The sequence below is a fragment of the Oryx dammah genome, unplaced genomic scaffold (genome assembly GCF_014754425.2).
Source record: "Oryx dammah isolate SB20612 unplaced genomic scaffold, SCBI_Odam_1.1 HiC_scaffold_25, whole genome shotgun sequence".
NCBI lineage: Eukaryota > Metazoa > Chordata > Mammalia > Artiodactyla > Bovidae > Oryx > Oryx dammah.
Window position 1 is genome coordinate 3,373,091 of NW_024070209.1, and position 22,074 is coordinate 3,395,164.

At 41.7% G+C, this 22,074-nt stretch overlaps 1 protein-coding gene across 1 annotated transcript in view; it reads left to right on the top strand.

The window, feature by feature from the left end:
• The first annotated feature begins 3,294 nt into the window (after positions 1 to 3,294).
• Positions 3,295 to 22,074, top strand: part of VWA3B (von Willebrand factor A domain containing 3B) — a 184,538-nt gene continuing 165,758 nt past the window's right edge. Inside the window, 2 exon segments of the mRNA XM_040267618.1 lie at positions 3,295 to 3,492; positions 8,837 to 9,064. Of these exon segments, the coding sequence (XP_040123552.1) occupies positions 8,869 to 9,064 (196 nt within the window). The 5' untranslated portion in view covers positions 3,295 to 3,492; positions 8,837 to 8,868.

Sequence of the window (22,074 nt, forward strand, 5' to 3'; positions counted from 1 at the left end):
GAGCTTTTGTAAGTATTGAATGAAGTGATATATTAATAGTGCTTAGAACATTGCTTAGATTTCAAGAAATTCTAGCTATTATTTTTAAATGTTGATTAACACTGAACATTGTTGTTCAATTGCTAAGTTATGTCTGACTTTTTGTGACCCCATGGACTCCAGCACACCAGGCTTCCCTGTTCTACACTACCTCCCAAAGTTTGCTCAGACTCATGTCCATTGAGTCAGTGATGCCATCCAACCATCTCATCATCCTCTGTCTTCCCCTTCTTCTCCCACCTTCAATATTTCCCAGCATCAGGGTCTTTTCCAATGAGTTGGTGCTTCATATCAGGTGGCCAAAGTATTGGAGCTTCAGCATCAGTCCTTCCAATGAATACTCAGGGTTGATTTCCTTTAGGATTGACTGGTTTGATCTCCTCGCAGTCCCAGGGACTAAGAGTCTTCTCCAACACCACAGTTCAAAAGCAGCAATTCTTTGGCGCTCAGCCTAGCAATTGTCAAAGGGCAGAACAGTTATGCTTAAAATCTCCGTTCCTCATGAAAGATGTTAGACTGAGGGCTGCAGACCTGCATTCACTCCCCACACAAAGAACAGTGAACTGAAGAACATCACACTATGTGCAAGTGTCTCTATGGACGTTGCCTGCCCTGACGTCTCAGGCAGCCCATGGCAGCCAAACTCCCTAGACCAACAGCACCATCCAAGGTTCAAGAGCAACTGCTGCCTGATTCGGGTGCTTCACTCCGCATTGCCTCCTTCCTCTTCAGGAGTGCCTTTGTGTTAATTCTCTCTCAGACTCATCTTCACATATATACACAATTCCCTTGGATTAACATTTTACTTTTTCTCTGGTTCCAGGTTTTGTGGTGGGCTCAGGAAAATTGCTTTTCTTCCTCTTGTTTCATTTATCACCCTCCCTGCCCCTCACCTACCAAGATTCTAATAATAATCATAAGCCCAGTAGTGCCAGTGATAGTCTTGTTTAAGAAAAAAGAAAAAACATTCAACTTGAAAAGTAAACAGCACAAAGGTCAAATAACAATGTAAAGGGTTGTCATACTTGGACATGGTGCCAAGAGTGTGGTACTAACAACTAGTGCTCTAATCTGGACGGGTGGAAAGAAATGATTGGGGCTGGAGTGTCCTGAGGGCCGAGTAGAGACAGGGGCTTGAGCTGGCCCTGTAGGTCCTGGCTGTGGCTCCCAAGTGGTGGTAATTCAGGTGAAGCGGGTGTTGGAGTAGAGCCATCTGTGGTCAGAGGCAGGGACCACATTTGTCTCTCTGCTGGAGAGTTTGAGTTGTGGGCAAAGAGGCGGAAAGTATATGGTCCCTGAATGGTAAACTCGGGTTAAACTTTACTTCCCAGGTGGCGCAGTGGTAAAGAATCCACCTGCCAACGCAGGAGATGTAAAAGAGGAGGGTTATATTGCTGGGTGGTGAGATCCCTTGGAGTAGAAAATGGCAACACACTCCTGTATTTTCACCTGGAAATTTCACGAGCTACAACCCATGAACTCCAAAGAATTGGACACGACTGAGCACACACACACACACACACACACACACACTCACACACACACACACACAGATATTACTTTAAGGATGGGAGTGAAATGATAGATGTCAATTACTAAGGTTGAAGGTAGGATACAAAATATGTATAAAATTCAAAACAAAAGTGTAAAGGTTCAGTCCAGTGGCATATTGCAACTGTGCTAAAGGGTTTTGTTTTGTTTTAGTATTTATTTGGCTGCACCAGGTCTTAGTTGAGGCATGCAGGATCTTAGTTTTGATACGTGGGATCTAGTTTCCTGAGGGATGGAACTGTGCCCCCTGCATTGGAAGCACAGAGTCTTAATCCTAGTAGTGCCAGTGATAGGCTTGTTTAAGAGAAAAGAAAAACCATTCAACTTGAAAAGTAAATAGTACAAAGGTCAAATAACTTCTCCGGAGCACCAGAGAAGTTCTGCTAAAGATATTCTTACTCCACACCACTCAGCAAACAAAAATGAGTTGAAGTCCTCCAAGGCTGGCTGAACTGAAGTCCCTATCAGCAATGCAGTATTTCAAAATGATTTCAACTTCTGCTCACTTTTCTGTCTACAATTTAAATAACTAATAATGATTCCTAAGAATGTATGCTTACAGGCATATAAACATAATTGACAGAGGCATAGAGTCACCTGCAGTGACTTGCATGTTAAGAAGCGAGTGTCACAGGGAAGGGAGAGAACATGGGATGAAGGTGGGGACAGGAGTGCCCAGCGTGACAGCATGAGGCAGTGGGTTTGGTAGAGTGGATGCTGTATGCTCTGTCTCACCCACAGTGACCTAGGAATACAAGCCTGGCAGGGTGTGGGCAGCAGGGTTTAATGTAGCATAGGCAAACAAGGGCATGGCCACTGTGCTACTTGCCTTCTGAACAGAATCTTCAGTACTGCTGAGTTTTTGTTTGTTTTTTGGGGGTGCAAATGGCAGGTGTCATTTGCTGGGACAGTAGTATACAATCTAATAATTTTGTGTAATGATTTATGATCTGAGGAGCAAACCTTTCAGTACTTTTATAGTTATAAAGGCATTCAAAGAATATAGGAAAAATAAGCCTCTGTAGATGAGGTAGACTTTTCTGTTGGGGACAGAATTATTCAGTTCTAATATTAACTATGTTTTATTATATCTCTGAGCCAAAAACTTACCAAAAAAAAAAAAAAAAACCAGCCAAAAATAATCTGGTCACTTCTTGAATTTTAAAATCTAAGACACATTTTAATATCTCAACACAGTAAAACAATACTTGCCTGTGGGATATTATTAAGGATTTAAAGATGCTTTTCATAAACAATTTTATTTCCAAGTGACTGAAAAAAAATCACGTCTTGCGCTCTTTGCTTACTCATTGTTACAAACAAAAATAAGGGTTAAAAATAAAGCCAAATGAATAAATTTATATTAAAAAAATAAAGCCAAATGGAGAAAGTAATACCTACAGGAGTACTCACATCCAATAGAAAGGAGGAATTTTGTTAACTGCAGCCCCGCCCCCGCCCCTCTCCAAAATTACAAACTTGCAAGACTACAGTTCACAGTTCTTCCAGTCCATCTGTCTCAGCTGAACCCCCACATCCAGCCGCTGACCGCGCCCAAGCACCGACTCCAAGCGCCTCCTCGGAGCCCCGCCCCTTCGCCCCTGGCTCCGCCTCCGCGGGGGCACGTGCTCCGTGGGCGGGGCCGAACCGGGGAGCCGCGCCGTGATTGGAGGTGTCCGAGCGACCGCCGCGACGCTGTGGCCCACAGGTCGCCCTCGGGTCACAGAGAAACAGAACGGCTGGAATCCTTTCGCGCCAAGCTCGGACACTTCGCCCGCTGGAGTCCCTCTTTATCAACCGAGATGCGTACCTCGGCCGTCCTCCCGGGCCGGAAGGCCCCCCAAGCAGGGGAGGGTGGCTGCTGACAGGAACCGCCTGGTCTTTCACCTGACAGGTTGCCTCGTAAGTGCGGACTGCTGTCCCCTCACGTCAGAACCCCTGAGGCGCCCAGGTTGCCAACAAGCTGCTGATGGAAGCCTTGGAATCCCACAGTTTACGAGCTGTACTGGCCCCCGCTTAGAGGAAAGCTCGGCAACTTACCCTGAGTCACTTAACTAATTCATACCAGGGTCAGCCAGAAACGCGTCCCTACCCCTCCTACCTTAGAGCGCTTTGCACCTCCCCTCATTCCGGGGGAAAGCTCGCCTCTGTGGTGGAGACCCAGGCTAGAAAAGTTTTGTCTGTACTCTAGGCCGACACTGATAAGGTGAAGCAGGTAGAAGTGTGCCAAATATTTAGACTGAATTGAATTATAATTAAGTCATGCATTGTGGTGGTGGTGGCCCCCTCAGCCCCAGCCCGAGGTGTAAGGGCCCTTCCCTCCCTGGAGCGGGCCGGCGCGCTCCGTTGAGGCAGGCCCGGCTCCCCCACAACTCTCTGGGCTCAGCCCGGCATATCCCACCGGACCGGCCTACTCCCGCCGCCCACACTGCACAAGCGGACAGGGAGCCCCGTTTTGGTGCAGGAGGTAGCTCCAGGGCCGCTTCGTTGGTCATGGGCTGGCTGGTGGGGTCGGGGCAGGCTGGGCCCTTGGCGCTCGCCAACTTAGACTGTGATCCCGGTTGATGGGGCACGTCCACCGTGTCCACGTGGCCACCGTGGTCTCTGCCGCCTGCAAACGTCCCTCAGCCAAGGGCTGGAGGGCGAAATTGCAGGAGCGGCCTGGTATTGGTTTTGGACCGGCTGCTTTCTGGAGTGCACCTTTCTGCTGGAAGAGCAGTGGAAGCAAGGCAGGCACCCCACTATACCACCAGCTCAGCCACTGGTGGGCGCCACGGTGGGACCAGGGCTTCCCAGGTGACTCAGCTAGTGAATCTGCCTGCCAAAGTAGGAGATGTGGGTTCCATCCCTGGGTCGGGAAGATCCCCTGGAGAAGGAAATGGCTACCTACTCCAGTATTCTTGTCTGGAGAATCCCATGGACGGAGGAGCCTGGCAGGCTACACTGTCCATGGGGTTGCACAGTCAGACACAACAGAATAACATTGCCACTCAACCACTAACCATACAGGACTGCTCTCTTAAGGCATGAGGCCTTCTGCAGGACTCAGCTCAGGGTGGCCATGGGACATCTCTTGCTGCCTGGTACCCAAAGACCCAGTAGCTCCAGGGTGGCTGTACCCGGAGCCCCTAGTTACCTTGCTTGGGGACTTTGGACTGTGCCAGTTTAGACAACTTTCTATATTTTCCCAAACTTCTGCCTGCCTGCAGCTGCCTTCAGCTCACACTTCCACTTCTTCTTCTTTTTTTTTTTCTTTTTTCCATTTATACTTCCTCTTTCTATGTAGGAAAGGAAAACCTTTTTCTATTTCCCAAAACTTTGGCTCTTGGATAGCTTAGGGAAGTGCTCAACTGGAATTATTTCTAACTTCTGGATTCCTCTATATTGCAATAACCTCAGATAAAGAGACTCAGTTATAATACTAATCATAATAACATAGTCAGAGCTGGAAAATGTCTGTTTAAAGAGACAGCTATTTCCCGTACTGCGAATCTTTGCCTTGTTTGGAACAATCAGGATTCCCAGTAGTTCTGAGTGATCAATTTAATTCAACTCAACACCTGTACAGAGTACCTGCTGTATATAAGGCACTGTGCTGAGGACATTCATGTGGTTTCTCCCAGTGGTAATCAAACCTATTTTCAGTCTAGGGAGGACAGACTTGAAGTAGCCAAGGCCATATGGGTGGAATATCCAAGCAAAAACTGGGGCTTTCGCAGGGGGAGGCTGCAGGAGTTTGATGAGGCCTCTGGAGAGGCTTAATGGAGGAGATGGGATTGGAAATGGGCCTTCAAGGCTGAGATTCCACACAGGAGAATGACCTGAGACCAGCTTAGAGGTAGGAAAACAGGTCGGCTGTGTGGAACGATTGCTTTGTCAGTTCACTTGGCAACTTTGCTCTGGAAGCTTTCTTGCTTCTCCAGGATACCTCTTACCCCATTGGAGAAGAATGATCTCTTCTGTTCGAGGTGCCCTTTCTCTCCTTCCTTCCTTATTTTCTCTGGATAAGTTCATCTCAATACAGGTATTCTCACGCTAAAAAGCCAGAAAAGTCAAGATGTGAATTAGGAGGACTCCTATAGGTTCTTTGATCTGACAGAGCCTTTTAGACTTAAAAAAATCATTTAAAAAGATCATTTGAGGGACTTCCCTGGTAGTCCAGTGGCTGGGACTCTGTGCTCCCATTGCAGGGGCCTGGATTCTATCCTTGGTCAGGGAACTAGATCCCATATGTTGCAATTAGGCATGTGGCAACTAAGACTCAGTGCAGTCAAATAAATAAATAGTATTTTTAAGATAAATAAAAATCTTTCAAATGCAGAAGGGACTGGGTCATACACCTTAGCTGAAGGATTCAGTTGCCTTTTGTTTGGAATTGAGAATATATCCGTTTGGCTTAAAAGCAAAAGCTATGGCTCTTCTAAAATCTTTAAGCTTCCAAAATCCAGTTTAGTAGCCTCAGTGAAGAAGTTTGTGTAGCTGTGCTCCTTTTTTAACCTCAGGCATGTAGCTCCCTTTAGGAAGAAGATTACAGGAGGTAGATGAGTGTGTTCAGGAAAGAGAGAGAGTAACTGGAAATGATGAAATAGTGAAAAATATTCTGAGCTTCCTTTTTCTAGTTTCTGTAGGAACCATTGACCAAATTTAAAAGTCCTTCAGCTGGCAGTTTTTGTTGGACAGATCTCAAAAAGAAAGCAGAAGCACATTAGTCTGCCCGTCTTGCTGTGTTCTGTGATTCTAAAGGAGGAGGAGGAGGATTCCAAACTCCATAGCTCTGGGAACTTTGGGACTTCCAAAAGGAGGTTTGGATAAAAGTGGATATATGAAACAAGGCACAATTACTAAAGGGTAATAACTTTTTTTAAAGCTTAAAAAGTCCATTTATTAGCTTACAAATAGTATGAAGAGTAATGATTTTTAAGGAATTAATTTGTACATAGTTCTTTCTGATATATCAAGTTCTCATCCACATTTGTTCCTTGCGGTAGCCCTGGGAGTTAGGATGTGTTACCAGTGCAGAGAGGAGGAATCACTTGCTTAAAATGGCAGAATGGACCTACACGGAGTTTTCATCCTTTATCTTCCAACTCCTACATGATGCTCTCCAAATACTGTTGTAACATTCTCATCAAGTTGAGCCTTTGTAGAAAGAAGATCTTCACCAAAAATATGAATTTGTGTGAAATTTGGAATTCAACATGTAGAGACAATACAAATTCACATAAACTTTAGAATGGAAACCATTATCTTTATTTGTTATTTATTTATTTAGTTAGTTAGTTTTCAGCTGTGCTGTGTCTTCATTGCTGCTCACAGGCTTTCTCTAGTTGTAACAAGTGGGGGCTACTCTCTAATTGCAGTGTGTGGGTTTCTAATTGCAATGACTTCTCTTGTTGCAAAGCACCAGCTCCAGAGCTCAGGCTCAGTTACAGCTCACGGGCTTAGTTGCCCTGCAGCATGTGGAATCTTCCTCGACCAGGGATGGAACCCATGACCCCTGCATAGGCAGGCGGATTCTTAACCACTGGACAACCAGAGAAGTCCAGAAATCATTATCTTTGAAAATTTGAAAACAAGTCAAAAAGCTTATTGAGCCTGTGCATGTGTGCTTAATCACTTCCAACTCTTTGCGACCCCATGGACTGTAGCCCGCCAGGCTTCTCTGTCCATGGGGAATCTCCAAGTAAGAATACTGGAGTGGGTTGCCATGCCCTCCTCCAGGGGATCTTCCTGACCAAGGAATCGAAGCTGTGTTTCTGATTCTTTACCACTAGTGCCACCTGGAAAACCCTTATTGAGCCTGAGGTCTGAGAATAAAGGTCAGTGCTCTGTCTTCAGTGAGGACCCAGGAGCCCTCCTGGACAGCAGTATTGGTGTATGGAATCTGTAGCCTTGTAGCATAGGACCAGGTGGGAAGAGGTCACTTATCACCATGGCAGAGTGGTAAAGAATGGCTTTGATTTCTGCTTCTGCTTTACTGACTATGTCTCCGCCTGCTGCTGCTGCTGCTGCTAAGTCCCTTCAGTTGTGTTTGACTCTGTGCGACCCCATAGACGGCAGCCCACCAGGCTCCTCCGTCCATAGGATTTTCCAGGCAGGAGTACTGGAGTGGGTTGCCATTGCTGTCTCCTGAACATGTTCCAATTCCTCAAATGTAAGTAGGGTGATACCATTATGAAGAATTTGTGAGATAGTCTTTGAAAGGCTCAGCCCAGTTCCTGGCCAACAAGTGGATGTTGCTGCATACAGTTGGATTTTTTTATTGTAAAGTCCACAGAACATAGACTCTGGAATGGAAGACCCGGGTTAGAATCTAAGCCATATACTTCCCCCCACCCCACTCCCCACCAGCTGTGAGAACTGGCCAAGTTAGTTAGACCATCTCTGTGTTGGTTTCCTCATCTGTAAGATGGGAATAGTAGTACTACCTACCTCATTAGGTTACTGTAAGGGAAAATGTATACTACACAGAAAACACACAAAGTTAAATAAACGTTTGCTAATAGTATGTCTAACGTCTTTTCACAAAACCTCCCTAGCATGGGTCCAGTTGATTTCTGTTTGACTGAATTTGCTTGTCATAACAGGGATACTTTCTGGAAATAGGATGAGAATTTTAGAAATGGGAAAAGGGAGTTTTTCCATTGTTGGAAAATGTTGCATTCCAGGGAACCCATTTACATGCACCGCACATTCCTAGATACAAAGGGAAACAGAGCTTTCTACTCTTTCCCCAGATTTTCAGGCCCTGCCTGAAGTAGTGGTGAGTGAGCTAAGATCAAATTACAGTCTCCCCACTCCATGTGTACACCAGCTTTGTTTAGGCAGGTCTGGATCAGTTCAGTGTGTTGTATATTGCTTTAAGTTGGGCTGATCTCTTAAACTTTCTGGCTACTTGAGCCAGAAAGCCACAACTTTCGAGTAAAGTCCCAGAGAATGAAACATGGGATGGTGAATCTTTGTATTCACCACACAGAGAAGACTACTGTAAAATTGGCCTATCTCTTTCTTGATGTTTTTCTGAGTGGGGGTATGCACATATAGATATTGAATCTTATGGATACATTTTAGTCGTACATTTAGGTATCTTTTTTGCTAACAAATATACAATTTGTGTTCTTTTTACCTGTGCTAAATAACATTCAGTGTAATGATTGTACTCTCATATATATTAAACCAGTCCTCAGTTGATATTAGCTTGTTTCCAAGTTTTCAGGAAGTCTAATTTTGACAATTGCCCTTACAGGAGGTTCCTGTGACTTAGATCCTGATTCAGAGATGGAAGTACCAGGCTCATCTTCCACCATCTCTGACGAGCAGCCTCGGAAGCAAGAGGGGCTGAGCGACACTAGAACAGACTCAGTCAAGCAGAGTCTCATCTCATCAGAGGAATGGCTTCAGCTGCATGGGCTTAAGAGCAACAAATTGACCTTGAAACAGATTTTATCGCAGATTGGATTCCCACATTGTGAAGGTATTAATACAAAGCAGCGCTGACTAGAAAACCCAAACAGCATGCTGCCCTTTAGCCTTTGAGAAGGCGGCATCAGTTCTGAAGTTGCCTCAAAACACAGGTCTCTGAGTTGGATTTTTTTAAAAATATATTTATTTATTTATTTATTTGACTGCACCAGGCCTTATTAATAGTCACAGCATGCAGGATCTTTGAGTTGCAGCATGCAGGATGTAACTTCCTGACCAGGGATTGAACCCGGGCCCCCTGCATTGGGATCACAGAGTTTTAGCCCCTGGACCACCAGGGATGTTCCTCTGAGTTTGTTTTGATCTCACATCCTTATGCGTAAAAAAGATTTGCACATGGACCCCCAATATATGTATATTATATAGATGTACAATCTTTAATCCACCTATTAAATATTAGTAATACTTAATTTCATTCTTTCTTCTTTTAAAGATGAAATAAAACCTAAATATAAGTTATACCCCTCACACCCTGCAGATGTCTTGCTCCCGCCCTGGCATGTGCAAATCCCTTTTGGAGGCTATGGATTAGGGTAATAGGTCTGCGTGGTTTCAGGGAGAACTCAATATTTTCCTTTTGTGGCCTGCTTGTGGTAATGGTCCAGTTTCTTCTAAATGTCTTGGTTAGAATGTTGATTTTCAATTCCCAGGAGTATTGCCCTCCAACAGGGAGCAGGGAATAGTATAGGAATCCCATAGACCCTGACTCTGGCAGACTCCTCCTTTTCAAAGAGTGAAAGTAGTCGCTCAGTCATGTCTGACTCTACGACCCCATGGATGAGGCTCCTCTGTCCATGGGATTCTTCAGGCAAGAATACTGGAGTGGGTTGCCATTCCCTTCGCCAGGGGATCTTCCCAACCCAGAGAGGAAAAAAAAAAAAAAAATATATATATATATTTATATATTTTTTTTTTTTTTTAATGACATGTTGACTTGAGTTGCTACTGAAATATAGGGCCTGGGCCAAGGATACTAGGATTTTACTCTGAATATCTCAATTAATTAATCAATTAAATATATTTATTGAGCAGCCATTAATACTATGTTTTTCAGATTTTTCATCAGTTCCCTTGGCAACTTTGTTCTGGTAATAAGGAAGGTCTTGGGGAATTAGGGGTTTCAGACTGACCTGGGGACCCATCCTAACAGCAAGGCCTTGCTATTCAGGGTTCAGGCTCTGCTTTCTTATTTATCCTCCTACATGGGGCTAAAGCAGCTGATCCTATACCATCTAAATACCCTTTGAATAGGCTTCCCTCGTGGCTAAGATGGTAAAGAATCTACCTGCAATGCAGGAGACCAGGTTCAGTCTCTGGGTTGGGAAGATCCCCTGGCGAAGGGAATGGCAACCCACTCCAGTATTCTTGCCTGAAGAATCCCATGGACAGAGAAGCCTCATCCATGGGGTCGCAGAGTCAGACATGACTGAGAGACTACTTTCACCCTTTGAAAAGGAGGAGTCTGCCAGACTCAGAGTCTATGGGATTCCTATACAAAGAAATAAGCTGAAAAAGGTTTTATCTTATGTTTCAAATAATTATAATTCAGTCATTAACATTAGCAAAATAACAATTCTTCATATTTTGTCAAGGATTTTTCCATTTAAGATCATGAGGGATGTTACTCTGTAATTCTCTTTTAATGTCCTTATTAGCTTTTGGTATCAGGATTATGTTGGCCTCATAAAATGATTAGGAAGTGTTACCCTCTCCTCTGTGTTCTGATGGTGTTTGTATATGATTGGTACTAGTTCATCTTTAAATGTTTGATAGAACTCACTGGTAAAACTTATCTGAGCCTGGAGTTTGTAAGAAAAGTTTGATAAGAAATTCAATTTCTGTAATAGACATAAAACTATTCAAATTTTGTTTCGTCATGCTAGTTTTGGAAAGTTGTTTTTTAAGGAATTTGTCCCTTTTGTGCATGTTTTCTATTATATTGGCAAAATATTGTTCAAAATATTCCCTTGACATTTTTTAAATGCCTGTAGAATGTGTAGTGATGTTCCTACTTTCATTTCCGACATTGATAATTTGTGTTTTATCTCACTTTTTTGGATAACTCTTGTTAGGGGTCTATCATACCTCTTTTTAAAGAATCAAATGTTGGGATTGTTGATTTTTTTAATGTTCTTTGATTTCCATTTCATTGGTATCTGCTTTGATCTTCATTATATATTTACTTCTACTTTAACTTGCATTTCTTTTTCTAGCTTTTAAGGTGGAAACTTGGATAATTGATTTTAAACCTTTCTGTTTTTTCTCATAGATATTAGAAAAATTATAAGTATTCCCCTAAGTATTGAAATTATAAGTATTCCCTAAGCATTGCTTAGCTTAGGCTGAATCACAATTTAAAATTTTTTTTTCTGTTTTTCTTAGATACATATTCTTAGATTAGATTTCTTAGATTCATAATCTTTTTCCTTAGATTCATATTTTAAAATGGAATATGTTGTTTAATTTTAAAATATTTTAGGGCTTTTAAAGATAGCTTTTTTGGCATAGATTGACATGAATCCACCACAGGTGTACATGCGTTCCAAACCAATACAGAATTGTAAAGTAAAAATTAAAAATAAATAAATAAATAAAATGAAAAAAAAAAATAAATAAAGATAGCTTTTTGTCATGGTTGGATTTCTAATTTAATTCTGTTGAGTTTAGAGAACATCTATTAGTCTTTTGAAATTGATTGACATTTGACTTATGTTCCAGTGTGTATCTTGCTGCACATGTAATACATGCTGGAAAAGAATGTGTATTTTGCAGTTGTTAAGTGGTATTCATAAATGTTAATTAGCTCAAGATGCTGATAGTATTGTAGAGATATTTTACATCTTTAGTGATTTTTTTTTCCCTAGTGGATTTGTCCATTTTTCCTTTTCAGTTCAGTTCAGTTCAGTTCAGTTGCTCAGTCGTGTCTGACTCTTTACGACCCCATGAATAGGCAGCACGCCACGCCTCCCTGTCCATCACCAACTCCCAGAGTTCACTCAGACTCATGTCCATCGAGTCAGTGATGCCATCCAGCCATCTCATCCTCTGTCGTCCCCTTCTCCTCCTGCCCCCAATCCCTCCCAGCATCAGAGTCTTTTCCAATGGGTCAACTCTTTCCATGAGGTGGCCAAAGTGTTGGAGTTTCAGCTTCAGCATCAGTCCTTCCAAAGAACACCCAGGGCTGATCTCCTTTAGGATGGACTGGTTGGATCTCCTTTCAGTCCAAGGGACTCTCAAGAGTCTTCTCCAACACCACAGTTCAAAAGCATCAATTCTTCGGTGCTCAGCTTTCTTCACAGTCCAACTCTCACATCCATACATAACTACTGGAAAAACCATAGTCTTGACTAGATGGACCTTTGTTGGCAAAGTAATGTCTCTGCTTTTCAATATGCTGTCTAGGTTGGTCATAACTTTTCTTCCAAGGAGTAAGCGTCTTTTAATTTCATGGCTGCAATCACTATCTGCAGTGATTCTGGAGCCTAAAAAAATAAAGTCTGACACTGTTTCCACTGTTTCCCCATCTATTTGCCATGAAGTGATGGGACCAGATGCCATGATCTTCGTTTTCTGAATGTTGAGCTTTAAGCCAACTTTTTCAGTCTCCTCTTCTACTTTCATCCAGAGGCTTTTGAGTTTCTCTTCACTTTCTGCATAAGGGTGGTGTCATCTGCATATCTGAGGTTATTGATATTTCTCCCGACAATCTTGATTCCAGCTTGTGCTTCTTCCAGCCCAGACCAGGAGAGATAAGAAAGCCTTCCTCAGCTATCAATGCAAAGAAATAGAGGGAAACAACAGAATGGGGAAGACTAGAGATCTCTTCAAGAAAATTAGAGATACCAAGGGAATATTTCATGCAAAGATGGGCTCGATAAAGGACAGAAATGGTATGGACCTAACAGAAGCAGAAGATGTTAAGAAGAGGTGGCAAGAATACACAGAAGAAATGTACAAAAAAGGTCTTCACGACCAAGATAATCACGATGGTATGATCACTCACTTAGAGCCAGACATCCTGGACTGTGAAGTCAAATGGGCCTTAGAAAGCATCACTACGAACAAAGCTAGTGGAGGTGATGGAATTCCAGTTGAGCTCTTTCAAATCCTGAAAGATGATGCTGTGAAAGTGCTGCACTCAATATGACAGCACATTTGGAAAACTCAGCAGTGGCCACAAGACTGGAAAATGTCAGTTTTCATTCCAATCCCTAAGAAAGAAAATGCCAAAGAATGCTCAAACTGCCGCACAGTTGCGCTCGTCTCACACGCTAGTAAAGTAATGCTCAAAATTTTTCAAGCCAGGCTTCAGCAATACATGAACCATGAACTTCCAGATGTTCAAGCTGGTTTTAGAAAAGGCAGAGGAACTAGAGATCAAATTGCCAGCATCCGCTGGATCATGGAAAAAGCAAGAGAGTTCCGGAAAAACATCTATTTCTGCTTTATTGACTATGCCAAAGCCTTTGACTGTGTGGATCACAATAAACTGTGGAAAATTCTGAAAGGGATGGGAATACCAGACCACTTGACCTGCTTCTTGAGAAACCTATATGCAGGTCAGGAAGCAACAGTTAGAACTGGACATGGAACAACAAGCTGGTTCCAAATAGGGAAAGGAGTACATCAAGGCTGTATATTGTCACCCTGCTTATTTAACTTATATGCAGAGTACATCATTTTTCCCTTTAGTTTTATCAATTTTGTTCATATAGTTTTAAGCTCTGAATGCATGCACATTTAGATTGTCATATCTCACTGATGAATTGGCAACTTTTGATAATTTTGAGATGTCCAACTTTATCTCACATGGTAGTCCTTGTTTTGACGTTTGCTTTGTCTAACATGAATATAACTGTTGCAACTTCCTTGTTCATTTTTATATGGCATGCATGTTTATATTCTTTCACTTTCAAGCCAGTTGTAATGTCATTAAGGAGTGCCCCTTTAACTCAGTCTGATAATCTCTTGCTTTTGTTGTTTACCTACATTAGTTTGTTCATTATTCATTTTATTTATTTGTTTTTGGCTGCGCTGGGTCTTTGTTGCTGTGCACAAGCTTTCTCTGGTTGTGGCGAACAGGGGCTACTCTCGAGTTGCAGTGTGCAGGCTTTTCAGTGCACTGGCTTCTGTTGTGAAGGAGCAGATGATTGAGGCACATGGGCTTTGGTAGTTTTGACTCTCAGGCTTAGTTGCTCCCTGGCATGTGGGATCTTCCCGGACCAGGGATCAAACTCATGTTTCCTGCATTGGCAGGTAGATTCTTAACCACTGGACCACCAGCGAAGTCCAGTCTCTGTCTTTTAATTGTAGTTTGGTTCTCCATGTTTAATGTAGTAATTGACTTAGTTAGGTTTAGGTATGTGCTATGCTGTGCTTAGTTGCTCAGTCATCTCTGACTCTTTGCGACCCCATGGACTGTATTCTGCCAGGCTCCTCTGGCCATGGGATTCTCCAGGCAAGAATACTGGAGTGGGTTGCCATGTCCTCCTCCAGGGGATCTTCCCAACCCAGGGATCAAACCCAGGTCTCCTGCATAGCAGGCAGATTCTTTACCGTCTGAGCTTCCCCACCAGGGAAGCCCAAGGGTTCTGGATTGGATAGCCTAGTCCTTCTCCAGGGGAACTTCCCAACCCAGGAATTGAAGCAGGGTCTCCTGCATTGCAGGCGATTTTTTACCAGCTGAGCTACCAAGGAAGCCCAGATTTAGGTGTACCATTTTACTATTTGTTTTCCATTTGTCCCATCATTTTCTTCCCTCTCTGTTCCCCCTTTTCTGCCCTCTTTTGGGTATGTTGAATATTTTTATATTTCATTTAATTCCATTTTTATTTTTGTTTAAATTTCAATAAGACTTTAAGGTCATCTTTTTGCATTATATTTTCAGTGGTTACTCTATTAATTATATCCTTAACTTGTCACAATCTGTTAAAAGTTAGCTTTGCACTACTTCATGTACAATGTAAGAATCTTACAACAGTGTAGCTCCACTTATTCCCTACTCCTGTCCTTGGTGTTATTGTTTTAATATATTTTATTTTTATATATATTACAAATCTTACACTCCAGTGTTATAATTATTGCTTTAAAAAGTCATATGTCTTTTAAAAGAAAATGAGTGGGAAAAAATAGCATCTTAAAATCCACATATTTAAATACTATTTATAATATTTGTCTTTCCTTTGTCTTTCCAGATTTGAAGTTCCATCTGGTGTTTTTTCCTGAAGAATTTCTTTTAAGCATTTCTTGCAGTGGTGGGCTTCTGGTGACAGATTTTTCTCAGTTGTTATCTGATATTATCTTTATTTCACCTTCTTTTTTTGGTATTATTGATTGATTAACATAGTCTTTTATTCTGGAGTGATATAGTCACAGAAGGTTGCAAAGATAATATAGACAGATCCCACATACTCTTCACCCAATTCCCCTAATGGTTATATAAAATCATAGCATAATACCAAATTCAGGAATTTTACATAGATACACAGCGTGTGGCTAATTCTATGCAGTTCTATTTCTTGCATAGTTTGTATAACCACCACTACAATCAATATACAGAACTGTTTATCACCACAAAGATCTCCCTTGTGATACCCCTTTATAGTCATACAGACACCCTATCTTCCAACATTCTTAACTTCTGGCAACTACCAGTCTGTTTTCCATATCTATAATTTTCTCCTTTAGAGATCATTTATGTATACGAATGGAGAAGGCAATGGCACCCCACTCCAGTACTCTTGCCTGGAAAATCCCATGGATGGAGGCGCCTGGTGGGCTGCAGTCCCTGGGGTCGCAAAGAGTCAGACATGACTGAGCGACTTCCCTTTCACTTTTCACTTTCACACATTGGAGAAGGAAATGGCAACCCACTCCAGTGTTCTTGGCTGGAGAGTCCCAGGGACAGGGGAGCCTGGTGGGCTGCCGTCTATGGGGTCACACAGAGTCGGACACAACTGAAGTGACTTAGCAGCAGCAGCATGTATATGAAATCATATATAATATGTACGTATGGTATCACATATGACCCTTTGGGATTGGCATTTTTTCATTTGGTGTTATTTATTTGAGGCTCATTCAAGTTGTTGCAGCTATCAATAGTTTGTTTCTTTTTACTATAGAGTAGTATTCCATGGTATGGATGTGCTGCTGTTTATTTAACTTGTCACTCATTAAAAGATACCTGGTGTTTTTCCAGTTTGGGGATATTACAAATAAAGCTGCTATGAACAGTTGTTTACAGGTTTTTATGTAAACATTCATTTCCACTTCTCTGGGATAAATGCCCAGGAATGCAGTTGTTAGGTGGTAAATTGTTCTTTAGTCGCTGAGTCCTGTCCAACTCTTTTGCAACCCTATAGCGTGTCAGGCTCCTCTGTCCATGGTATTTCCCAAACAAGAATACTGGAATGGGTTGCCATATTCTCCTTCAGGGGTTCTTCCAGACCCAGGGACTGAACCTGCATCTCTTTTGTCTCCTGCATCTCTTTACCGCTGTGCCACCTGGGAAGCAGTAAAGTTCTTTGTAGTATTCCATTGTTCTTTTGATGTCTGCAGGGTTTTAAGGGATAGCCCCTGTTTTATTCCTGGTATCAGTAATTCATGTCTACTCTGTTTTTATCTTTGTTAGTATTGCTAGGGGTTTGTCAATATTGATCTAATTGAAACACCAGTTTTTAATTTCATTTTCTCTATTTTTCCTATTTTTAAAATGTAATTGATTTCTGCTTTGATTTTTATTATTTCTTTCTGCTTGCTTTGGATTTATTTTGCTCTTCTTTTTCTCATTTCTTCAGATGGGAGCTTTAGTTTTTTTGTTTGTTTGTTTGTTTGTTTTTGTTTTTAAGCTGTGCTGGGTCTTCATTGCTCTGAGGGCTTTTACTCTAGCTGCACTGTGCAGATTTCTCATTGTGGTGACTTCTCTTTTTGAGGAGCGTGGGTTCTAGGATGCAGGGGCTTCAGTAGTTGGGGCTCCCAGGCTCTAGAGCCACAGGCTCAGTAGTTATGGTGCAGGGGCTTCGTTGTTCCAAGGCGTGTGGGATCTTCCCAGATCAGGGATCAAACCCAGGTCTCTTGCATTGACAGGCAGGTTCTTTACCACTGAGCCACCAGAGAAGCCCAGTTTTAGATGATTGATCTGAGACTTTTCAGCTCATCTTATGTCAGAATTTAGTGCTGTAAATTTCTCTCTTGAGATAGTTTAAGCTGTGTCCCTCACATTTTATATGTTGTATTATCATTTCATCAATTTGTCATTGTCAGATCATTGTCAAATCAATATCATTTCATTCAGTTTCATTTCACTTAAAGAATTTTTTATTTCTGTTGAGATTTCCTCTTTGCCTCAAGGATTTTTTTTTTTTAGAAGCATGTTATTTAGTTTCCAAGATTTTGGAGACTTTTTGGTTATCTTTTATTATTGATGTTTATTTGTTTCCATTGTGGACAGAGAACATACTCTTTCAATTCTTTTAGATTTTTTGAGGTTTGTTTGGTAGCCTGGGATATGTTTTGTCTTGGTATATATTCTGTGGTACTTGAAAAGAATGTATATTCTTTTGTTGTTGTATAGAACATTATTTTAAAAAAAATAAATGCCAACTAGATCCTGTTTATGATGGTATTATTGAGTATTCTTGCTGATTTTCTGTCATTCTATCAGTTGTTGATGTTGAAATCAACTACTACAACTGTGGCTTTGTCTATTTCTACTTTCAGTTCTATCAGTCTTGGCTTTACATATATGTACCCCTGTTGTTGGGAGAAGGCAATGGCACCCCACTCCAGTATTCTTGCCTGGAAAATCCCATGGATGGAGAAGCCTGGTAGGCTACAGTCCATGGGGTCACTAAGAGTTGGACACGACTGAGCGGCTTCACTTTCACTTTTCACTTTCATGCATTGGAGAAGGAAATGGCAACCCACTCCAGTCTTCTTGCCTGGAGAATCCCAGGGACGGGGGAGCCTGGTGGGCTGCCTTCTCTGCGGTCACACGGAGTCGGACACGACTGAAACCACTTAGCAGCAGCAGCACCCCTGTTGTTTAATGCATGTCCATTTAGAATTTCAGTCTTCCTTTTATAATTATATAATGTCCTCCTCTACCCTTAGTAATATTCTTTGCTCTGTAGTTTACTTTTTTTACATTAATACAATCAACCCTGCTTTGTTTTTATTAATATTTACATAACATCTTTTTTGTCCTTTTACTTTTAACTTACATATCAGTATATTTGAAGCAAGTTTCTTAGACACATTATTTAATCAGTTTTTAAATCCTCTGCTAATCTCTTTTAACTGTGGTTTCTATACCATTTGTATTTAATATAATTATTTGTATGTTAGAGTTTGCTATCTTGTTTTTTTGGGGTTTTTTTTTTTGTCTGTTTTCCATTTGTTTCTTTTCTTGCCTAGCTCTGGGTTTCTTAAACACTTTTAAGAATTAAAAAAAAATTATCTGTAATATTTTGAGTGTATCTCTTCATACAGCTGTTTTAGTGGTTGTGCTAGGTATTGCATTATAAATATGTAACATATCAAAGTCTCCTGGTATCAGCATTTTACCAGTTTGGATGAAGAATGGAAACGACTTCCCTTTATGTCCCTTTAATCTCCTCATTTTTAATATGCTTTATTTTTTCGTACATTGAGAATCACATTAGGCTGTACTGTAGTTTTTGATTCAACTGCCAAGCAATTTAGAAAATTCAAGAAGAGTCTGCTTTATTTACACATATTTGTATGTGTCAGTACTTACTGTGTTCTTCCTTCCCGATGTTTCCGAGTTCTTTCTTTTATCATCTCCTTCCTATCTATAGAACTTTATTTATTCTATAAGAATAGTTCTGCTGGGAACTTTTTTTTTTTTAGTTTCTTTGTCTGACAGTGTCTTTATTTCTTCTTCATTCCTGAAGAGTAATTTCACCAGATATAAGATTTCGTGTTGAGAGCTCTTTTCTTTTAGCACTGAAGAGAGACTGTGTGGGTACTTCCCTGGCATTCCAGTGGTTAAGACTCTGCGCTTCCACCACAGGGGGCACAGGTTTGATCTCTGGTTGAGGAACTAAGATCCCACATACTGAGAGGTACAGCCAAAACAAAGAAGCAAAGAAGCGACTTCCTTTTGGCCTCCATGGTTTCTTTGGCTGTGCTGGGTCTCTGTTGTTGCACAGGCTTTTATCTAGTTGTGGAGAGCAGGGGCCCACTCTCTAGTTGTGCTGTACAGGCTTCTCATTGCTTTTGCTTCTCTTGTGGTGGAGCACAGGCTTTAGGGCGTGCCATCTTCAGTGGTTGCAGCTCCCAGGCTCTAGAGTGGAGGCTCAGCAGTTGTGGCTCCCAGGCTCTAGAGCGCAGGCTCACTAGTTGTGACCCCATAGGCTTAGTTGCTCCAAGGCCTGTGGGATCTTTGCGGATCAAGGATCAAACCCAGGCCTTCTGTGCTGGCAGGTGGATTTTTTATCACTGAACTACCAGGGAAACCCCCTCCGTGATTTCTGATGAGAAAACCACTGTCAGTAGAGTTGTTGTTGTTATTTTGTTTTGTCATTAGAATGTCACCCAGTCATGTCTGTCTTTTGCCATCCCATGGACTGAGATTTTCTAGGCAAGAAGACTAGAGGGGATTGCCATTTCTTTTCTCCAGGGGATCTTCCTGACCCAGGGATTGAACCCATGTCTTCTGCACTGGCAGGAGGATTCTTTGCCACTGAACCACCAGGGAGTGAAAATGTTTTTACCCTGATGCTTCTTTATTCATTACATTTCCTTTAAACATGTTCATATCATGTACTCATTTTTAATCTCTTATACTTAGAATATATGCATTTTATGTCTATTGATATTTGTTGTATTGGAAGTTAAAACTAAAACCTTTAAAAATATTTGTTCATTTATAAGTCACAAACCTGTTCTATGTTAGCATAACATTTTTAAGAAAAATAAGTAAATTTTTAAAAATAAAAATGCTAGCAGGAAGAGTGGCACTGATTTACATTTTTGCAAATCTCTTTAATGTTTATCCCAATAGAAAACAGCTAGTTCAGGTATGGCTGATTCATTTTGCAGTACAGTAGAAACTAACACAACATTGCAAAGCAATTATACTCCAGTAAAAATTAATTAAAAAAAAACACAGCTATATTCTTATATCTACTTTAAAAAAATTGTTTTTGATCATGCTATGTGGCATGTGGGACCCTAGGTCCCCAGTCGGGGACTAAACCTGTGCCGCCTGCAGTGGAAACGCACAGTCTTAACCACTGGACTGCCAGAGAAGTCCCTCTCATATCTGCTTTTCAGAAATAACAGCTTTACTGAGATGTAATTCATGTTCTATACCATTAACCAATTTAAAATGTATAGTTCAATATTCTTTAGTATATTCACAGAAATGTGCAACTATCATCACAGTCAAAGAAAATTTTCATCACCTCAAAAATAAACCTTGTACTTCTTAGCTAAATACCCTGACCATAAGGCCCCAGGCCAAAGTAATCTACTTTCTATCTCTCTAGATTTGCTTGTTCTGCACATTTCCTATAAATAGAGTCATATAATATGAGTTGTTTTTTGGCTGATTGTTGTTGTTTAGTTGCTAAGTTGAGTCCCACTCTTTTACAACCCCATGGACTGCAGCCTACCAGGCTCCTCTGTCCATGGGATTTCCCAGGCAAGAATACTGGAGTGGGTTGCCATTTCCTTCTCCAGGGGATCTTCCTGACCCAGGGATAGAACTCGAGTCTCCTACATTGGCCGGCGGGTCTTTTACCACTGAGCCGCCAGTTTTTGTTGTTGTTCAGTTGCTAAGTCGTGTCTGACTCTTTGCGAGCCCATGACCTGTAGCATGCCAGGCTCCCCTGTCCTTACTATCTCTGGGAGTTTGCTCATATTCATGTCCATTGAGTTGGTGATTCTATTGTACCATCTCATCTTCTGCCAGGAAGCCCCTTTGTGACTGATATCTTTCATTTAATATGATGTTTTTAAGATCCATCTATTAGTATGTTGTAGCATATACCAGAACTTTATTCGTTTTATGGTCAATTACTGTCAGGAGATAAAGTGTATGGATATTGCACAGTTTGTTTACCCACTTATCATTTGATGGGTGTAGATCTTATCCTAGCAAGCAGTTAATTTCAGTTCAGTTCAGTTCAGTCGCTCAGTCATGTCTGACTCTTTGCGACCCCATGAATCGCAGCACACCAGGCCTCCCTGTCCATCACCATCTCCTGGAGTTCACTCAGACTCACGTCCATTGAGTCAGTGATGCCATCCAGCCATCTCATCCTGGGTCGTCCCCTTCTCCTCCTGCCCCCAATCCCTCCCAGCATCAGAGTCTTTTCCAATGGGTCAACCCTTTGCATGAGGTGGCCAAAGTACTGGAGTTTCAGCTTTAGCATCATTCCCTCCAAAGAAGTCCCAGGGCTGATCTCCTTCAGAATGGACTGGTTGGATCTCCTTTCAGTCCAAGGGACTCTCAAGAGTCTTCTCCAACACCACAGTTCAAAAGCATCAATTCTTTGGCATTCAGCCTTCTTCACAGTCCAACTCTCACATCCATACATGACCACTGGAAAAACCATAGTCTTGACTAGATGGACCTTTGTTGCCAAAGTAATGTGTCTACTTTTGAATATGCTATCTAGGTTGGTCATAACTTTTCTTCCAAGGAGTAAGCGTCTTTTAATTTCATGGCTGCAGTCACCATCTGCAGTGATTTTGGAGCCTAAAAAAATAAAGTCTGACAGTGTTTCCACTGTTTCCCCATCTATTTCCCATGAAGTGATGGGACCAGATGCCATGATCTTAGTTTTCTGAATGTTGAGCTTTAAGCCAGCATTTTCACTCTCCTCTTTTACTTTCATCAAGAGGCTTTTGAGTTTCTCTTCACTTTCTGCCATAAGGGTGGTGTCATCTGCATATCTGAGGTGATTGATATTTCTCCCAGCAGTCTTGATTCCAGCTTGTGCTTCTTCCAGCCCAATGTTTCTCACGATGTAC